Here is a 21,083-nt window from a genome sequence, read left to right as displayed (position 1 = left end):
CTAGAGCTTTGAGCCGTTCCCTGCAATATCGACCACGAATCGGTAGCGGACGTCGTTGCGCTCGAGCCGTGCTAGCGCCTCGTTGATCCTGTCGGTGGAGACAAGCTCGATGTCGCAGGTGATGTTGTGCTCCCCGCAGAGGTCCATCATCTCCTGCGTCTCCTTCATGCCTCCCGTCATGCTCCCACTCACCGTCCTCTTCCCGAAGATAAGCGGAAACGACGGCAGCTCCACGGGCTTGTCGGGGGCAGCCACTAGCACCAGCTTGCCGTTCACCTTGAGCAGCTCCAGGATAGGGCCCAGCGAGTGCTGCGCCGAGACCGTGTCGATGACATAGTCGAGGCTCCTCGCCATTGCCTGAATTGAGAGCGGAAAAAATTAGTTCAGTTCTTGGTTCAGTTTGATGCGACTCCGTTGACTTTTGTACTTAATTGCCTGGGAATTGTACTGAACATGCATGGATATATCATATTTCCCATACCTGCATGTGCTTGTCGTTGGTGCTGAGGACGAAGTCGTCGGCCTTGAGGCTCTCCCTGGCCTCGCGCTCTTTTGCCGGCGAGGTGCTGATGACGGTGACGCGGAGCCCGAAGGCCTTGCCGAACTTGACGGCGACGTGTCCGAGCCCGCCCAGCCCGACCACCCCGAGGCTCCGGCCTTCCTCGCCCAGCAGCATTCCGTGCTGCTTCATGGGGCTGTACACGGTGATCCCGGCGCAGAGCAGCGGCGCGGCGGCATCGAGCGGCAGGCTGTCGGGGATTTTGACGAGGAACCTCTTGTGCGCGACGATCATGTTGGAGTAGCCGCCGTAGGTGACGCTACCGTCCCAGAAGATGCCGTTGTAGGTGAGGGTGACCTTGTCGCAGTAGTTCTCCTCGGACCGGCGGCAGTGGTCGCAGTCGAGGCAGGACGCGGCGATGCAGCCGACGCCGACGCGGTCGCCAGGCCTAAACCCGGACACGTTGGTGCCGACCTTGGCGACGACGCCGGTGATCTCGTGGCCGGGCACGACGGGGTACATGGTGATGCCCCACGCGTTCTTGATGAAGTGGAGGTCGGTGTGGCACATGCCGCAGTACTGCACCTTGATGGTCACGTCGTCGACGCCGGTCTCGCGCCGCTTGAAGGAGAAGGGCACGACCTCGCCGGACGCGTCCATGGCCGCCCACCCGCTCACGGCCTGTGTGTGGTTCGGGGTCACCTCCATCACAAAAGGTGTGACTCTTTCTCACTATTGCTTAGACTGTCGCGGGTCGAAGGAGACTCTTTTCTGCTTTTGCTCTGGGTGTGGGTTGTGAGTATAGCAGCAGCTAGCAACGGCTACTTATAGAGAGATTGGCGACGTTGGTCATTGCTCTGGTCGTTTTGTGGAATCCTTGTTATAATAGAAGCCTATGGTTGCACTTGACCCTAATGGCTACAATTTGCAGGTGTGCGCGTCAGTAAAAAGGGAACTGTTTGGCCAAGTTGCTGGTGTTCGACCGCTGACAAGCTTGATAAACTAATTTCCGTAGACATATATGTAGATTTCCGAGGGTAGTAGATTTATCATAAGATTATTTACCCAAGCCAATTAGGTGTACAAGGTTTTTTCATGTACTATACATGAATACATTCTTTTATTTTGCGAAAGATGAATACATTTGGTACACCAAGAACTAACTTTTTACAATTTAACAAAGTAAAAAATTATCATAGTTTTAAATAGCCCGTATAGCTTTCTTATTTCTGTTTTAGCATCTTGCCGCTAAATGAAACGATGTATAATTGTCCACTATAGTCTCATTTAGCTCCGCTATAGCTGTTTTAGAGAGCTGCCGCGATGTGCCTTTGCCCGCTATTTAATACATTGAGTTTTATGCAAACTTACTTACATGTTACTGAATTTACTAGTGAAATCAACAAATATCTCAGGGGCATAAAAGTTATCAAATAGAAAATGCGCTTTATGAAAGCACCAAATTCAATACATAACAAAAAAATTCCTTATTTAAAAATTTCATAATATAAGTAATGCAACACTGTAGAGTTTTTTCAAATAGGTTTCTAATTTTTCGTATTTTTCTCGCAATTTTCATTTTCAAACTTTTAAAAATATATCGTTGGTTTCCTGAGAAATACAGTTTTCTTATTAGTATTTTCAAAACTTGACTTTTTTTTGAAATAAAATCTTCAAATTTGCCACTGAATATAAATCAACGCACGCGATCTGCGTTCTTGTCAAGTGGACCTACTTAAGCCTTTGCCATGCCAGGATTTGATTCTTAGCGATGTGGTAGCATTCGCTAACGACGAAGGAATCGTGAAAGCCAGCGGTGACAGGAACACGCGACCGCGTGCATGGTGCATGATTGCATAAACATGTATATGTTTTTTTTTACCAGAGGAATATATTAATATCTGAAGAAAATATTATATCTAGTCTACCTAACAAGGCACGTGCCTCGCTGGTTGCAGCAGGCCTGTTCATCGACTCACAAAGTTTTTTTGGTGATGATGTTTCTTCGGATCTGGCAATGATGAAGGTTCGGCGTCTTCTCAAACATGTGCCTAGGCGGCGTTGGAGTTTGGCGACGGCCACTAGTTTCGGCAAGTGCAGGAAACCCTAGGGATAGTTCTGTAATCTTCTATCTTTTAGGATTCTGTCTACAGGGTTTCCAGAAAATCTGTTTTCTCTTGGTCAGCTTTTCAGTTTTCACGTTTGTTGATTATTGTAACTTGATTTTCTATTAATAAAATAAGTGTTGCTCTAAAAAAACAACTCACAACTCTAATAGAAATATGGATGTAGACAACTAAAAAAACTGAAGAATTACAAGAAAAAAGTTTCACTATAATGATACATTTCTTGTAACAACGGACGAAACATCAATAAAATAGCATCACAAATTCATCTTCTCCAAAAGCGGTGCCTTAAAAAAGAAACCAATGTATAGGCGTGAGCATCACCCTAATCATAGATCATAGGTTTCCACCAAGGAGAAAGTCCGCTCTCACAAAATAATGCCTTTAACCAAGTCATTGCAAGGCCTTGAATTTTCACCCTGCAGGATAAGTATTGCCTTTAACCAAGTCATCACAAAATAATGTCTTCTATGACTTATCCTGTGTTGTCGCCTCGGCTTGCCGATGCCGCTGCTCTAAGTCATAAATCACCAAGCCAAAACCTCATCGCCACCGACTCGAACCACCATTACGACTCCTCAGATCTCGGCTTTCATGTCATTCTACGCGCACCCAAATACCATACGATCCGTCAATCTCCAAGCATGTCGTCCATTGGAGTTCGTCGGCGAGCCTTCAGAAACTCGACACTCCGATTAGATCATAGAAGACAATCTTCAAGACGACCACCGTCTTGATGCGAGAAGAATCCTAGGACTGTCGCCTTTATCCCCAGAACTTGCAGGCCCCCACACTGCAAGTCATCTCCTTGGAGGGGCGGCCAAAGAGGAGAGGGCAACCCAACACGCACTGGTCAACACCGGCGTGGCCAAGGTCATAGCCAGATCTTCTCCGCAGCTTGGCTAGTTGGACCCATGTGGCCTAGATCGAGGCCCTGCAACCTAGATTGAGGTCGTGCCACCCAGATCGCACGCCAACAAATCTTGTTGTCCTTACCGACGGCGTGCCACCACCTTCTCAACGCCACTCCGCCGGAGATCCTCAACCATCGGTCGCGCTGCCCCATGACCTCAACCAGCGCCCCACCCTGCCCCATGTAGCGTCCCACCCCGCCCGCCCCATTGGAGCACCTTTCCTACCCACCGTTGTTCGATGGAATGGGCGTCGCTATTGCCGCCGGCATCCGCGGCAGCGACGGCCGAAATCCTGGGGATTGGAGGGCTTGTAGGGTTTGTGGAAGGGGAGGGCCGGCCTCTAGAGCCGTCCGGGAGAGGATAATCATCGCTCGAAAAACTTGCACCTACGACATGATTTTCTGTGTGTATGTTGTGTTAATTACTTAATTTCCTCCTATCCATCGGGCGGACAAACTTGCACCTACTGCAGAATTTTCATTAGCCATAGGGTCATTTACCAATAGCACAGACGCGTGACTGTTTATATACAGTCCGATGTTTGTTCTAGTGAAACGACATGACTTGACGATCGAGCGGATTCAGTCTTCGTCAAACAAAACCAGTATATACGCCGTGAATTCCAGGAAGATGCACATGTAAGTGTTCCACAACTAGAGCTGTAATTGACCGGCGCGCGATAGCCGAGAAAACCATGTGAGATTCAGGTGAAACTGAACGGAAGCAGGCAGGTTGCCGTGTGAAGAAGCGTGTGCACGACCAGACATCTAGTGGGAGTACTACAAGTCGGTCAGGTCCTTTAGTTTGTTATTGGAACTGGGAACATGTCATCCGTCACCAGTGGGAAAGGGAAGCGACTTGACCCGGACTAAAAATTATGTACGGACCAGTCGAGAGGCGTTGCTCCGAGCAGTCACAAGTGGTCAGTCTTTTATTCCTGGACAAACTGTCTGTCTCTGTCTTCGGTCTGAAGGGGTTCAGAATTTCTGGGAGAGATTGTTGTTCAGTTGCAGCAAACCCATAGCGGTTCATGCAAAACAGACGCCAAAAGTGAACGTATGCCTCCGTTTGCACCGAGTGAGTCGCGGACGCAAAATCGATTGTAAGGGGACGTATTTCGGATGTTCAAACGGACGAGTCGGCCGTTGCATCGGTCTAAATGGTCGAAATCGATCGGGCGTCTGTTTGCGTCGAGGGTGGCTCCAGCGGCACGACGCATAATTTTTTTTTCATTTATGAAGCCATAATTTACATTAATAAAAAACATAAAAGGTCATAAAGGCGTGGTAAAAGTAGGTGCTGCCTACTGCTCGTCGTCGCTGACGAGGTCAATGAACTCCGGCTTCGGTCATGGAAGCTCGTACGCCGGCGGTGGAGGAGGTACCGCCGCATGGGCAGGAGGCTGTGGTCAGGGATCCCACGCCGGAGCAGTAGGCGGAACGCGGTCATTGGAACGCGTCGGCGTGGCCGGAGGAGTCGCCGGCCTCCCCTGCGCGAGCGCTGACTCGCGGAGCTGGATTGCGAGCCCGTCCCACAAAGCGAGGTCGTTGAGCTCGTCCTGCTCGCTGTTGGCCAGTGCCATGGTAATGGCCTCCTCCTCGGAAATGTCCGATGGCTGGGTCTCCGGATCCCACGCCGGCCCACCGTCGTCGTGGTCGTAGTGTGCCATGTTCACGTCCTCGTCCGCGTCCGCGTCCTCGTCCTCGTCCGCGTCCTCTTGGTCGTTCTCTTCTTCTTCTGCGGCGATCTCGCGCTCGAAGAAGTCTACGTCGCCGAGGTAGCCAGCGCGGCGGCGCGCGTCGAACTCCCACGTCCCGAATGAAATCCAGTTGTAGGAGTTCAGCGCGTACGCCTGATCCTCCCGCAGATCCGGCGGCAAGATCGCTCGGCGGCGGCGCACCTCGTCCCGTCGCTCTCGGCCCTCGCGCGGCACGGGGAGGGGGGGACCGGCATGCGCCTCGAGTTGAGGTATCAGCCCCCTCCCGGCAAGTTCGCGTCCGGCCATGGTACCGGTCGGTTTTCCTCCCATAGCTGCCGCGCGAAGTCGACGCGGACGTACCGGCCGACCCGTGCCTTCTTGCCGGATCGCGAGCCGCTAGACTCGTGGTCGTTCTTGGTCTTGCAGAACGGCCAGCATTTTTTCCCCATGGCATCGGTGGGGTGGATAGTGTGGGATGTGGCAATGGTTTGGTCGGGGAAATGGCCGCCGGCAGCGTCCCTTTAAGAGGCTCGGACGCCATCTCGTCTTCAATGGCCTGCCACTGCAACGCCGCCTAGCTGCGCACGCTCGTGGAAGCCGAGGCGCGCCATTAACGTGGCCCTGCAAAGGCTGCAGCGCGCCGCCCGCAAGTACTGCCGCGGAAGACGAAGCAGTTGTGTCCCGGCTAGGCGGGCCCGTGCGAGGACCGAGCGGACACTTTGCGCGTCCGCTCAGCGTCCGCAGAGACGCAAACCTGGCGCATATTTGGGCCAGGTTTGCGTCTCCGCGGACGGCCCGGTCACTATGCATCGCGCCGCTGGAGGTGGTGCCAGACGCATCTTCGGTCACGGCGGACACAAACGGTCGCTCAGCGTCCGTTTGCGTCGCGCCGCTGGAGATGCCCTAAAGGATTGACTGACCGTTTGCATCCGGGGTGCCGGTAGCGGCCCGTCGTATTTGTTTTCACAATTTTTTTCATTGAAAAAATAATTTACATAGTGTAAATGCAAAAATAAAAACATGAAAATATAAAAAGGCCATGACTTGCTAAAACCCTAACTCTAGCATACGCCTCGTCGTCGTTGGGCACTGGGTTTGGTCGACCAGGTCCAGGATCACCCACGGCCATTCAGGAACTGGCGGAGCAAATGTCGGTGCGACCGGTGGAGGAGGTGGAGACGCCACTGCTGCCCAGGGGTACGAGGGCGGAGGCTGGAGCACTGATGACCCACAAGTATAGGGGATCGCAACAGTCTTCGCGGGAAGTAAAACCCAATTTATTGATTCGACACAAGGGGAGACAAAGAATACTTGAAAGCCTTAACAGCGGAGTTGTCAATTCAGCTGCACTTGGAAACGAGACTTGCTCGCAAGAGTTTATCGGTAGTAACGAGTTTTATAGCGATAGCGGTAGTGAAATAACGACAGCAGAGTAACAGAGACAGCGGTAGTGATTATAGTAAACAGCAGGATTAAAATACGTAGGCACGGGGACGGATGAACGGGCGTTGCATGGATGAGAGAAACTCATGTAACGAGTCAAAGCAGGGGCATTTGCGAGATAATAATAAAACGAGTATCCAAGTACTAATCAATCAATAGGCATGTGTTCCATATATAGTCGTACGTGCTCGCAATGAGAAACTTGCACAACATCTTTTGTCCTACCAGCCGGTGGCAGCCGGGCCTCAAGGGAAACTACTGGATATTAAGGTACTCCTTTTAATAGAGTACCGGAGCAAAGCTTTAACACTCCGTGAACACATGTGATCCTCACATCACTACCATTCCCCCCGGTTGTCCCGATTTCTGTCACTTCGGGGCCATTGGTTCCGGACAGCGACATGTGTATACAACTTGCAGGTAAGATCATAAACAACGAATATCTTCATGAATCAATAACATGTTCAGATCTGAGATCATGGCACTCGGGCCCTAGTGACAAGCATTAAGCATAACAAGTTGCAACAATATCATAAAAGTAACATCTACGGATACTAGGCACTATGCCCTAACAATCTTATGACTATTACATGACCAATCTCATCCAATCCCTACCATCCCCTTCAGCCTACAGCGGGGGAATTAGTCACACATGGATGGGGGAAACATGGCTGGTCGATGGAGAGGCGTCGGTGGTGATGATGGCGATGATCTCCTCCAATTCCCCATCCCGGCGGAGTGCCGAACGGAGACTTCGGCTCCCGAGACGGAGTTTCGCGATGTGGCGGCGTTACGGAGGGTTTACGGCGACTTCGACTTCTCTCCATGCGTTTTTAGGTCGAAGGCAATAAGTAGTCCGAAAGAGGGCGTCGGGGGCCGACCGAGGCCGCCACACACTAGGGCCACGCGGGCCCCTCCTGGGCCGCGCCGGCCTAGTGTGTGGGGCCCTCGTGCCCCCACCTGGCTCGCCCTTCTGGCTCCGTAAGTCTTCTGGAAAAATAGGACCTTTCGTATAAATTCCGAGGATTTTCCTGAAAGTTGGATTTCTGCACAAAAACGAGACACCAGAACAGTTCTGCTGAAAACAGCGTTAGTCCGTGTTAGTTGCATCCAAAATACACAAATTAGAGGCAAAACAATAGCAAAAGTGTTCGGGAAAGTAGATACGTTTTGGACGTATCAAGCACCGAGGCCTGCAACGCCTGATCGTAGGCGTCTTCATCTGACATGTGCTCGAAGGTGTACCGGGGCATCGGCGGCGGCAGCGGCGGCAACTCCTATATAAGGATGCCTAGCCTCATCGCCTCCTCCTCGGTCAATTCTTCCAACAGCTCGATTTCCCTGCCCTCCTCCATTGTCATCTGAATGTCATGGCACACGCTGGCGATGAAGCCATCGGAGTCGTCCCACACCACCAAGCCCAAGATGTCTTCGCCCCACATTTCCTTGGGCCGGGGAGGCGGCGGAGGTGGCGACGTACGCGTTAGTGGCCAACGACGACGTGGAGGCGGGCCGAAGTTGTAGTCTCGGTCACCGAGGAACCCCGCCTTCCGCCCCTTGTCGGTTTCGTATCGGCGGTAGTCATGCCACCTGGGGGGCGTTAATGGCGTACGCGGGGTCATCGCCGAGGTCCGGTGGGAGAACGGCCCGCCTGCGCTGGATCTCTTCGAGTTGCTCTGGGCCGGACCGTGGCACCGGCAGGATGGACACCCGCGCGAAGCTGAGGCGCCACCCTCCTGGTAGGTGCACGTCGTTCCAGCCATCGCAAGGCTGGAAGTTCTCATGGAGCAGCCGGGCAACACTGACAATTAGGGGGACCCTGATCCGAGGGTTCTCCTCCTTCACCCGCGACGAGGAGGCCTCATGGTCGTTCTTCTTCCCTATGGCGAGGCGGCAAAGCGTTGTGGTTGTCGGTGCGGTGGGAGCCAGCGTGGCCGGGGAGATGTGGACGATGTGTAGGCGATGGCATGATGTTGCTGGTGCCCTTTTAAGGACGAGCGCGAGACTCGAAGCCACGTGCCATTTATGACAGCACAGAAGACTAACCACCGTCTGCGAGGCCTGGCGCGGCAGCTGAAGACAAGGCGTGTGATGCATGTAAAATTGGTACATGAAGTTTGCACATTATTAACACATATTCCCGCATAATTGCAACATATATGATATTATTTTCATGTTTTATATTGATTTATGGGGATTTACGAATGATCCCTTTTTATTTGGGTTATAACATTGCAAAACAGGATAACCTATACGGAATTAAATTGAGCTAGGATTTTGGGGACGTTATTTTTCATCACGAGAAGCACCTGGCGCACCTGGACCTCATCAGGAAGGCTTGGAGGCCCAAAAGAGCCTAGGTGGCGCGCCCAACAAGGGGGTCTTGCCACTAGGTCTATTTTCCCCCTCGACCATTTGATTCGCTTCAATCTTGCGCCCACGATTTTTTTAACCTAAAACCCCCTATATATATATGACCCCTAGGGTTCTCTCGAGGAGAGCGCTACAGAAACACATAAACATGAAAACACTGCAACAACGAAGATTTGAGGGGAGAAATCTACCGGAGTCGTTGCCGGAGGGATCTCCACCTTCTCCAACATCTTCCTCATCAACACCATGATCAATGGAGAGTATTCCACGTTTGGAATATGAGTTTGTGGCAGTAGCTTGATCTATTTCTCTCTCGTTCTTCATAGATCTTAGTACCATATGAGCCGTCCAACATGATTATGGTCATATATGTAATTCCTATGTGGTGGATCTTTATTCTGCTATTGTGATATGATATTGGAATCTATTATGTGTAAGATGTATTGATAGATGCATATTATGTACCCCATTCTTAAGTATTGGTTCTGATCCAATTTGTATGCAGGAACATGTGTGGGGAGATGTGTGTATTTGATGGACTATCATGGTTTTAGTGATTGGATAGTGACACCAAATTCATGATCTATTATGACTTTGCCTTTTCTTTTGATACCTCACTAGGGATTAAGTGAATGCATGTGCTATGTTCGTCACGTGACAAAAGTGATGATCTTGTTTGGTCAAGGTAGCATATTTGATATTCAAAACATCATGTCAAAGTACTTATGGCTATGCTCTGTTAATTGTTAATACAAGATAGCATGGAGTTTTCCCTTTCCTGTGGAGTATAAGAGATGTGTTGCATCATCTCTATGTTAGGATGTGATGCCCGTATAAATGATTATCAAACACACGAATGAAGCTCGGTGATCAGGTGGGTACGTGAGCACGCGTTTGTTTCCCGACACGTGTCTAACGGCGTTAATGTCAGGGTTAAACTGGTCCCGCTCCCCTCCCCCACCGACGATTCATGCAAGCTGCACCATGGAGACGAGGTCGGGCGCGGTGGCCCCGTCCAGGTGACGCCAGATGCAGTGCAGCATGCCGTCGCTGCGTCGCAGTAGTAGGCGCACCATCCACCACCTGGTGCTGCTGGGGAGCACGGGCCGCCGCTCTCACCGCCGAGTGCGGGCAGCCGGGGAGGCCGCCACGGAGCAGCGGGGAAAATCGACGGCGGCGCCGCCATCCAATCTGGCCGCAGCTCCCCATCGCCTCTCTTCCAAGCGGCGGCGGCGCCATCCACGGCGGCGAGGCCCAGGCTCGCGAGCGGAATCGAGCTTGCCGTGCTCGATGCAGGAGGATGCTCGGTCGCTCTCCAATCGGGCGGTCCACGGCGGCTGCTCTCCAATCGGTCGCTCTCTCGCCCGCGCTCGATGGGGATGGGAATGAGAGATTTCACGGCCGTTTTATCTCCGTTAGCATCTAGCGAATCTAAAAGCAAATCCAACGGTATCTAGGGTTTGCATACGTACCCCCCTGAACACCAAATCCACTCTCATCAAACACATATTAAATTTTTACCAATATTATCTCATTGATAAATTTCTATTATCCACTACAACTTTAAAGAGAAAATAGACAATCGAACCCATAAATCCTGGCCAATTTTAATCATAAGAAACACATTTTCATTGTTTTTATCTTACTTTCTAGTTGCTGCAATATTTTAATCAGGAAATACAAAAATAGTTAGTTCACTTAATTACAGAAAAAACCCAAAAACAACTATCTCTCTATTGCGTTTACTTTGTTTATTTTACTTTACTTGTGTCACATAATTTATTTACTATAACTAATACGAAACCTTGTGCTTGACAACCACACGGTGAAGTTGGGGACACAAGGCATTATCTTACTTTGCAGGATTGCTAGAAAAAGAGGAAAGGAGACGACTCTTTCCCAATTCCCCGAGAGTTCGATATAAACCATCGAGTCACCCTTGTGGGGAATATTCTTCGCTGACCACAACACTCTGTACTTGGAGTCCCAACGTCATCAGCGTGCCATTGATGGTGTCCGTAGAAGGCCGCGAGAAGCGCATATGCGTAAGAGAAGAGGCGGAAGCCATGCGGCCTCGCGCACATGCCGGACGGGCCCTTGGCGACATGGTGAGAACAAGCGATGTGACTGGACAGACGCATTCGCGGTGGAAATTTGAGCCCCGTTTGCATCCCGGCGAACAACCCGCTTAGTTTGCGCCGAGCAACTGCGATAGGATGCAGACCTATTTTTTTAGCCGCGCGGATTATGCGTCCGTTTGAGTCGTACCACTCGAGATACCCTAACAACAGAATAAGACAATAAAGACATCTAAAACATCCTTTATTATAGCCTTTTTTTAAGCGTGCCCCGTTCAATTGTTTCGTTCATAAGAAATGACTTGAGCACACCGAAATCACTTTGAGTGAGTTTTCTTCAAAAATCATACTAAATATGATGTTTGAGAAAAATTCTAGAATAATAGGTGTATTGCATTGTACAACTTGTTTGAACAAGTCTTTTCTATGTTCCCTAACTTATGCAAAGTTCTATATCTTCTCACGTCCCAACCTTATGTAATTTTTCTTTAATGTATGTTCTTTAATTTTTATGCTAAAAACTATATGGCTTATATTAAAGAACGGAGGGAATAAAATTTTGGTGGACACATAAATAATTGCTTTCCGGTTATTTTGTTTTCACTCATTTCAGTAATATACATGGATAAAAAAAACCAATCAACTTATTTTGAAGATTTTGATAAATTTAGAGAGAAAGACTAAAATGGAAACCCAAATCTCTGAATTTCAATGATTTCAGTATGGCCCAAATATTTCTGAAACTTGAAATTCGAAACCATGCTTCAGCACAATATTTAGACACAATAGCAAATCGAGGATGGAAATCCATTTTGGGCTCTAAAGGCTAAACCGTCAGGTCTGTTTTATGTACTGCTGGTGAGAAGCTTCTTTCAACGGGGATAAAGGCAGAAGTAAATCGGGTCGTCGTAAAATCGTTAAATGCGATGCGGGCCTGTTACCTGAAGTGGACGGTTCGCAAACGCGCCAGGACGTAGCACGTGTCGCGCGCGAGGCAGTCCAACAGCAATTTCCGAGTCCCACGTTCACCCACGTGTCACGTGCGAAGCGAGTCGCTTCCCTTCAGGTCGATCTTTTTCTACAGTTTTCCTTCTTTCGAACATGCAGACTGGGGTGTTGCCCATGGGCTATAGCAAAACTAGCAAAGTAACAATGCAACCATTTAGTTGCCACTTGACTTGTTGGGTCACATGATCCCCTCAAGGCCCATACGCCAGGCTGCCCACGGCCTGAAACCTTTTCAGACTAGGGCCGTATCTGGTGAAGCCATGGCCGATATTTTTTATAATAAGTAAATTTGGTGCACATGACCACCAGTGCTTTTGTTTTTTAAAATATTTGGAAATTGTACGTTTATGTTACAGAAAATCATCAAATTTGTCCAATGAATAAATATACTTGTCCTGAAATTGTGCGAAATTTTGGTAGATAGTGCATTGTATTTTGAGTTACAAGAAAAAAAAACAAAATTGTGGCTGTGTATATGGACATATATTTGTCAGAAATTTGCATTTATTTGTATAGCCCAAAAAATATATAAAAAATCTCCAAAATTTCTACCGTACCTTCGGAATGTTTATATGTATGTTCATATTTAATTTCAATTTTTTGGAATTCAAAAAATATGATTTTTAAAACTCAGGAGCACTGGTGCTCATATGCCGAAGGCACTTTCCGAATAAATTCTTGTTACTTCTCGAAAATATTGTCTTGCATCCTTCTTCATATTTTTTGAGCTCAATTAATTCACCTAACTATCATATCACATGGGCTTAAACTCTAACAAGTTTAAGATACAAAGTTAGCCAAGACAAAAATTGTGAAAACAAAAAAGAGTTCAATTAGCAAAGAATTGTGTGGTTAGATTCATATCATGTGATTTGTTCTTCCATTCTTTTAGTTATGAGGATGAAAAGCTCAAACACAACAGTTCGAAAACAAAACTTGTGCTAGAGAACTAAGAAGAGGGATCACAAACGATTAAAAACAGCTTGGCTCCAAACGAGAAAATCATGCAAAACAAAGAATCGTGCGGTACATGAAACTCACATATAAAACCGTGTGTTGTGGTGGGGCTCCCCTAGGGACGCACTCCACACACGTGTTGACGCACACCAGACACGGGATGCACAAGGTTCCACCTCTTGCAAGTACATGACAAGACACATGGCGCCATCCAAAGGGTGCACTTTATCTTGTCTTTTCTTAATTATTGATGTTTTTTATTTGACAATCAATACCACATATATTCATATTAATAAATAGTACATGGTAGAGACACAAGAGCTGACTTCAACGATTATAAAATAAAGTCTAAAAGATACCAATAATTTTTCAAGATCTTCAAAATAAATTCTTTTAGAACACAATCTTATACTTTTCTGAAGGCAGCCAAAGATAGATAACGAAACATAGACCTGTAAATACAGACGAAGGTTCTCTCATAATTTTAATTTGAGCAACAATTCCGAGGCTACGTGTACGCGCACAGCCATTAGAGCAGTCATTCAACATCGGCAAGATTGCCAACACCATCATATCAGGGAATAACAATCAACTAGCCTCGTCGACGTCGATGGAGAGCCGAGAGTTCGAATCACCATTGTCGAGGACGTAGTAGCCGGGACAAAAACTGCGAGGATAATTCTCCTCGCAGCAACCATGAGAAAAGATCCAAAATCGATTTGGCGAAGCAAGATCTAAAGACCCTTACCTAAAAAATTGCAATCTTTCAACACCATCATTGACGCCGGGAAGAAGACCTCGTCGCCGAACAAAAGGCCGAAGATTACTTATTGTAGACGATGCCATCTCCATGAGGGGAAACTAACAAGAAGACGGCTACCAAAATCCTAACATAATCGAATGAAAAACACTACTTTTATCGGAAACTTCACGCATAGATCGGCTTCCCTAGTCCTCCCGACGCCGACCGGAGGAGAGGGAACCGATCTATGGAGGAGGATGAACTGGAGGAGGCTAGGGTTGAGGCGGTGGCTGTGATTCTTCTCTTCTTAGTTATTGATGTTAAATATGCATGATTGTGGTGTTATAAACATCAAAACTATGGTGCGAAACATTTCAGAGCAGAGTAGGTTATATATATGGTATCTGATCTAAATGATGCGCTTGTGACGAGAGAAGGATAAGCTTGATTAGTGATAAGCGGGGCACGCAGAATTCCCATCAAATTATAAAGAATACAGATTTTAGAGCAAGAAATTATGCAACCGAAAATCATCATTTCGATGAGTTTGCTAAAAAAGAAAAACAATTCGAGGAGTATTTGTGCGGCTGGGTGCTCTAAATTTTAGTTACTCATTCTCAATAGGAAATGAGGAGGGAACTACAAAAAAAAAACTTCTCCAGCTAAGATGGAGTCGAAGCTAGCAAAGCTGGGACTGGGGCACAAAGCTCATGATTGACAAATACATGGTACTTGCCCCCTTCCCTTAGGAAATATATCACCGACATACTGTATATCTTAACTTTAGTTACACATGACCGATTGATCGATCAGCGTATACAAAACCGCATGCACGTGGTTCCTCTAGGAGAACTGTTTGGACGTCTCGAAGGTCTGGCCGAATCCCCACCCTGGTGGGGCGACGTTGGGGAAGACGAGCGTTTGGCCGTCGGTGCTGGTAACCTTGAAGGAGAGGCCCTGGCCGGTGAGCAGCGCGTTGGACTGCCAGTTGACCCCCCAATTCCTGGACATGGCCATCCACCCGGTCCTGGAGCCCTTGATGGAGACGGCCTGCACGGAGCCGCAACCGGCGACGTTGGTGACGAGCACGAGCTCGAAGTAGTCGTGGCCGGTGACGGTGAACCTGACGCCGCCTTTCTTGACGCAGGGCACCCGCTGGTAGAGGACCGGGACGATGCCGCCGCGGTAGATTCCGATGTTGAGCCAGGCGGGCTCGGCCATGTCGAAGTGCTGCCGCGGCGGGTTGCACCAGCCGCCGTCGTCGTTGGGCAGCGCGTAGTTGGGCGGGCAGAGGTTGGTGGCGGTGATGGTGACGGACTTGCCGCGGAGGCAGAAGCGCGGGTCCGCCGCGTAGTCGCAGGCGATCCGGTAGCACTGCCCGCAGGAGGCGCCGTCGTTGAACAGCGCCGTGCTCAGCGCCGCCGTGTTCGTACCGTACCCCGTCGAGTAGAGGTTGCCGTACCCGCACGCCCCACCTGCATATTGAACATGCATAGACGGACGGAATATCAGTTAGTTAGTCAGTTAACTACTTAACCATGATGGAATGAAAGTGTGGGTGTTTCGAGAGAAGATGTGAATAACTTCTTTCCATACCCATCGTTCCTGAGGCATCACTGCCGCCATAGAAGGTTGCGAATGCTCTGGTCACGCCGGAGGACGTGAAGCAGGAAGCCTTGTTCCAGAGGAGGCATGTGGCAACTGCAAACAACGCAAGCAATCGAGCAGATGATGTGTCCATGTTAGAGTGAGTGAAATAAGCAAGTTGAAAGGGTAATGGCCAGAGATGAGAGCCGAAGCAGCTTAAGTAGGGATGCGTCCGGCGAAGCTCCACCAGAGCTGGCATGCCGTGATTGGACCAGAGAGGCACCGTGCAAGCATGTGGGACTGTGGGTGTGCATGTACGTACATATGGATGCTGCAGGTGCGCGCGCTTTCGGGACACCATCACACGAGCTTCCATCGTTAATGGTGGCGATATTATTGGTCCTCCAGATCGATGCATGGAGCCTCGTGGGAGCTAGCTAGCCCATGTTCGGGTCAATAAACTGCTGGGCGTCGGTGACCTATGTCGGGGTCGAGGCGCGAGCTAGATGCAGGGTTTAATTCCCCCATCTGTCGGCGCCACTCCCGGCGTAGATCTAGGCTTCTTCACTGTACTCTTCGCCTGTGCATGCACAGCGAAATTCGGCGCCTCGTTTGGCCGTGGCTCTCAGGGAAAAAGTGCCCCCTTGGATTTGTTCATTAACGACAGGGTCTCGAATCAATGGCGGACCGAGCAACTTATACCGAAGCCTATGCAAATTACAAATACAAGTGCTCAGGTTACTATTTCTTCCTTTAATTTTAAGCCGTGTACAATTGATTTAGGACCTTGCAAACGTTTTACAGACGCTCGTAAGGTGCCACAGTGAATGCTATTGAGATCCTAAACGTGGCCATCAGGAACTACACCGTGTTCAGCGACCATAGAGGAGGTCGGGCGGTCGGAGCAGACGGTGCACGACCACAAGCGCAGTAAGCGCTACAACCACTTTATTGACCGCCGAAGCGGCTATTTGATACATGAAGAGTAGCTACAAAACCGCGCTCAAACATGTTATTATCTCAATGTATCCGGCGACCGTCAACCGTTGCAATGCATTTTTCCCGATGCATCGCACGGGCAATTTTCCTAGTAGATACTAAATAGTAATAGGTACATCTAAATTTTGATAAATCTTCGACATATTTTGTAGGATGGAGGAAGTACATATGTATATATGTCTATTTTTGTTTGGCCGTAGCAACGCACGAGCATATACCGTATAAATTAATGTAATGATTATTCAAATATATATTTTACATATTTCTGTTACACAAAAAGTTGTGGACCTAGGTTTTTAATTGTGAAATTCTCCGTGATCTTCACATGCAAATTAGCTATGCGAAGGTGTATACATACCCTATAGGCGATATAGAGGACAACTCAATCAACAATTGTCAGGACATTTGGAATTATATGAAAAAATATTCATTTGATTTGACGTACGTGATGCCGTAGCAACGCACGATTCGTCTCGTCATGTTGGTCCACACATGGGAATAAGTGGTGAGCAACAAAAAATAAACAATGTCAAGACAGAAAAGAATCATAAAAAAAGAATCGGGAGCAAGTAAGAAGCGTGAAAGTTCAACGTCCCACCACACGAAACACTGGTGTATCCTAGCTTACTGAGACAAATTCCGTCAAGTAAGAACGAAACATAGGCATCCAACGGCGAATAAAGAAACTTTTCCATGAATTAACAACAAGCACAATAGCATGTAGACTGTATATAAATACATATGTGTATGTGTAGCCTGTGGTAGAATTGACATATAAATGTTCCTCGACCCAGGTGATATAGGTAAGTACATACATGCACAATTATGTGGAAGCACAAGTAAATCCCCGAAAGTAGAGTCGTCAGCAAAAATAGTAACATGCCTTGCATAGGCTGTTTATTCCTGGGCCGCATCTTATGCCTTGCCGGACTCCTCGCAGCCTGGTGGCTTGAAGGCGATGAAGCTGACGCACTGCACCTGACGGATGTTGTCGAAACCGATGATGCGGACATAGGCGTCAGGGTACTCCTTCTTGACCTCCTCCACCTCCTTGAGGACCTGGGCGGCATCTGTGCAGCCGAACATGGGCAGCTTCCACATTGTCCAGTACCTGCCGTCGTAGTATCCGGGAGTGCTGCCGAACTCACGGAAGATGAAGCCAACCTTGCTGAACTCCAAGCAGGGAACCCATTTGGAGCGGATCAAAAAGTCAATCTGCTTCAGGAGGGCCTCGGGCGAGAGCGGTGGCAGGTAAGATAGGGTCTCGAATTTCTTGATGCCCTCAATCGGCCACACCTGAATTGTTGATCAGAACACACGCTCAGCTCAATACTTGATGCCGAGTGATTTTTTTTTTGAGGGAACAGCAACCATTTGCTGCTCTTTTAATAAAGTGAATTCCAGTTTTAACCTCTACTCGTGCATTTATGACACTAATTACGTCATCTCGTCTAGATTACAAATTTTGGAGACTTTGGGCCCTCTTTTTTTTATGCATATCTATTATGCAAGGTGTGAAGTGATGATTAAGACTTCAAAATATTAGGACAAAGATAATTAATTGAACATATGGTGCAGAAAAGGTTGGACAAGATCATGCCAGCCTTATCTAACAGAACATACATAATGCTAAAATGGAGATAAACCCATGTTCGAAGTTTTCTAGGAGGTGAACTTGGGTAAAATGTTCACTAAATAGGATAATATGTATGTTTCACTAATGCAGAATTATGGAATAAAAAGTGGAGTTCACTTTTTTTATACATTTTCGATCCTATAATATACAGAGCTGTCTTAGTACAGTATTTACAAAGAGGTTTAAACAAAGGGAGTCAAACCTTGCAATGCTAAGTGAATTGGACGGACCAGAAAACTCATGTGTTTCGTTTAAAAATTTCCATACCTGCATGCATCTGATCCTTCCACCATTGTTGACGCTGAAGAGGCTGGCGGCGCTGCGGCGGCTGACTGGGAGGCCCGCGGTGGACTTGAGGCCCTGGAAGGGTGCGACGGTGGTGGCCGAGGAAGCCATCACGGTGGGAGCCATGGTGTTGGAGGGGAGCAGGATGCAGGCTACAGTTGAGGCCCCCATTACCGGGTCACCCAGGGTATATATAATCATGTGTTCAACCCCGTTTCTTTCTTACAGGATGTGGAAGGGGTGGTTGCCGTTCGCCTGCTGCCTTTTTTCCTTATCCCCGTGGATCAGTGGAAGAGGCATGGCCGTCGGATGCATTGTGCGTACTGAAAGTTTCAGTCGTACATGTCACTGGGGTTATGGTCGCCACATATCCGTTTTTCCAACTTTGCATGTTTTTCTTTTCATTTCATCCTGCGGTAGGTAAGGCTTGAAAGATGCTTCCTGTATTTATCTGACGTTGTAACTTGAGTGGTATAGGAAAAATCTTTCTACTTTTCTGTTGGTACATATCAGTGCATGTTGAACTGAATCTTATATCCTCCTTACCATGTAAATGAGCTTGTTAACAAATCATGCCAGCTAACTCTGATTTTAATTTAGTGTACCTTTGATTCTCCTTCTAAAAAGAATTGTTGTCTGTCCCATCTGACTCAAAGACAAAGTTGCTAATAATACGTGTTTTTAAACTTTGTTTTAAAAACTAACTCGACCTTGTTCAGTTTTTATTTGTAACCGACCCCGATAATGTTTATCAGGGAGTAACAGCATCTCCGGTCGCGTCCCCCAAAGCATCCTCCAAATCGTGCCGGATCGAGCGTTTGAGAACTTTTTTTTTCGTGCCACGTTTGAGGGACGTCGATGCCTAGCGGCGTCCTCCAAAAGAGGCCCCAAATCAATAAAAAAAAATGCATGAAAATAAATGTTTTCATTCAAATTTGATTATATTTTACAAGTTTGAATGAAGACGCCTACATTATCTAACCCTAGCCTACTGGCCAACCGGCGGTGCGTTCGACGGCCCCACCCCGTCGTCGCCTCCCCTCGGCCGCGCGCCGCCTCTCCCTACGGAGGGTGACGAGAAGACGTCAGTGGTCGTTCGCCGTGACGTCGCCTACACTCCGCAGCTGCTCCTGCTGGAGGGAGAGTTCGATAGCGAACCCGCGCGTCGTTGTCCTCCTCGCGGGCACATGCGTTGTCTTGCAGCTTCTTTTGCGACTCGGACGACTCGAGGAGCGCATGCTGCTGCGTCGTTGCCTCCTCCGTGTCCGAAGTCGTCGTCGTCGAACCAGTCGAAGTCGTCGTCGTCATCCTCTTCCTCCTCCTCCTCCACCACTTGCGCCACCGCCAACACAACCGCAGCCTCCACCACCCAGGCCTCCTCCCGCAGTTGCTGCTTTAGTGCCTCCCGCCGCTGCCGTTGATGGAGTTCCCGCATCCGCAGCCGGTCCTACAGCTCCTCAATGCGCCGATGCTCGTACAGCTCGTCCGCACGTCGCCGCAACTCCATCTCGACTACATGGTGGCACCGCTGCAGCTGCTTTGCACGCTACCGCTCGCCCATCTCCTCCGCCCGGTGGAGCCGCGCCTCTTCCATCATGGCAGCGTCGAACATCGTTATGGTGTCCGCTAGCGCCTCCTCTCCCACGCTTCGTTCTCCGCAGCCTCCGGGTCAACGTCGAACTCCGGTGGTGGTGGATGTGGAGATGGTGGTGAAGGCAACTGGCCGCCGCCGGCTCGGTTCATCATTGGGTAGGTGTTGCGTAGGCGACGAGGCATGTGTTTGCGGCAGAGAAAGGGATGTCGGCGGCTGTGGTGGCGTCCATTGAGCGGAGGAGGCCTTTTATAGGCGCCGACGATGCAAGAGGAGGCAGAAAGAAAGCGCGGCAACATGCCAGAAGCCGCAGGAAGAAAGAGCGGGAACGCGCAGTGACGTGCAAACGACGGCGACGCGTGGAGGAGGCGCTGATACGTCCATTTTGCATCACTATTTTATATCATAATTTACTGTTATTCATTGATATATTTCATATTTAGAGATGATACTTACGTTATTTCACCTATTTTGCATGTTTCATGATTATTGGAGAATTACTCACCGGAGTCAGGATTCTGCTGGAAAAAGCACCGTCAGGATACAATATTTCTGAAGATCAACAATTGACGAAAAATATACCGAAGCTATTATTTTTCCAGAAGACGGAGCCATCCAAAAGGGGAGGCCGAGGAGGGCCGCCATGGGCCCTCCCCATAGGCCGGCACGGCCACCAGGCCAGGCGCGCCGCCACGTGGGGAGGGGGCCCATGACCCCCCTCGGCCATCTCCCTTTCGCGTACTTCATCTACCCGAAACTCTAAGGTGCAGGGGAGGATCGAGAATAGACACAGCCGCCTCTGCGGGGCGGAAAACACGAGAGAGAAAAGAGCTCTCCGGCAGGCTGAAATCTGCCGGGGAAATTCCCTCCCGGAGGGGGAAATCATCGCCATCGTCACCGTCATCGAGGTGGACTTCATTGGGATCATCGTCATCATCATCTCCACCGCCGACACCATCATCTCCACCGCTGCACCTCGTCTCCGCTGTAACATCTAGGGTTGAATCTTGATTATTTCATAGGGGAAACTCTCCCGGTATTGATTAGTCCTTGTTATTGATGCTATTGAGTGAAACCATTGAACCAAGGTTTATGTTCAGATTGTTATTCATCATCATATCACCTCTGATCATGTTCCATATGATG

The 21,083-nt window shown here is 48.8% G+C and overlaps 3 protein-coding genes across 3 annotated transcripts; all 3 read right to left on the bottom strand.

Moving 5' to 3' along the window:
* LOC124677959 (probable cinnamyl alcohol dehydrogenase 6) lies at positions 1 to 1,277 on the bottom strand. The gene is made up of 2 exons (XM_047213892.1): positions 482 to 1,277; positions 1 to 357 (listed from the first exon to the last, which is right to left on the bottom strand). The coding sequence occupies exons 1-2, from the start codon at positions 1,205 to 1,207 to the stop codon at positions 1 to 3; spliced, it is 1,083 nt and encodes a 360-aa protein (XP_047069848.1). The 5' UTR covers positions 1,208 to 1,277.
* A 13,405-nt stretch (positions 1,278 to 14,682) lies between these two features.
* LOC124673357 (expansin-A1-like) lies at positions 14,683 to 15,580 on the bottom strand. The gene is made up of 2 exons (XM_047209452.1): positions 15,436 to 15,580; positions 14,683 to 15,314 (listed from the first exon to the last, which is right to left on the bottom strand). Exons 1-2 carry the CDS (start codon positions 15,578 to 15,580, stop codon positions 14,683 to 14,685), a joined length of 777 nt encoding a protein of 258 aa, XP_047065408.1.
* A 1,523-nt stretch (positions 15,581 to 17,103) lies between these two features.
* Positions 17,104 to 18,532, bottom strand: LOC124673773 (ribulose bisphosphate carboxylase small subunit, chloroplastic-like). Its single transcript, XM_047209813.1, has 2 exons — positions 18,329 to 18,532; positions 17,104 to 17,721 (listed from the first exon to the last, which is right to left on the bottom strand). Exons 1-2 carry the CDS (start codon positions 18,515 to 18,517, stop codon positions 17,341 to 17,343), a joined length of 570 nt encoding a protein of 189 aa, XP_047065769.1. The 5' UTR covers positions 18,518 to 18,532; the 3' UTR covers positions 17,104 to 17,340.
* Positions 18,533 to 21,083: the final 2,551 nt, after the last annotated feature.

This window comes from Lolium rigidum, chromosome 7, assembly GCF_022539505.1.
Source record: "Lolium rigidum isolate FL_2022 chromosome 7, APGP_CSIRO_Lrig_0.1, whole genome shotgun sequence".
Classification (NCBI taxonomy): domain Eukaryota; kingdom Viridiplantae; phylum Streptophyta; class Magnoliopsida; order Poales; family Poaceae; genus Lolium; species Lolium rigidum.
The sequence above is the reverse complement of the archived record's forward strand: the minus strand, read 5'-3'. Positions and strand labels throughout refer to the sequence as shown.

What these genes read in the sequence shown, in the direction of transcription:
- LOC124677959 (XM_047213892.1), bottom strand. Translation starts at nt 1,207, where the DNA reads ATGGAGGTGACCCCGAACCACACACAGGCCGTGAGCGGGTGGGCGGCC. An exon ending in CCAACGACAAGCACATGCAG is followed by an intron (nt 358 to 481) that starts GTATGGGAAATA and finishes CTCTCAATTCAG; the next exon opens with GCAATGGCGAGGAGCCTCGA.
- LOC124673357 (XM_047209452.1), bottom strand. Translation starts at nt 15,580, where the DNA reads ATGGACACATCATCTGCTCGATTGCTTGCGTTGTTTGCAGTTGCCACA. An exon ending in TGATGCCTCAGGAACGATGG is followed by an intron (nt 15,315 to 15,435) that starts GTATGGAAAGAA and finishes TTCAATATGCAG; the next exon opens with GTGGGGCGTGCGGGTACGGC.
- LOC124673773 (XM_047209813.1), bottom strand. Translation starts at nt 18,517, where the DNA reads ATGGGGGCCTCAACTGTAGCCTGCATCCTGCTCCCCTCCAACACCATG. An exon ending in GAAGGATCAGATGCATGCAG is followed by an intron (nt 17,722 to 18,328) that starts GTATGGAAATTT and finishes TCAACAATTCAG; the next exon opens with GTGTGGCCGATTGAGGGCAT.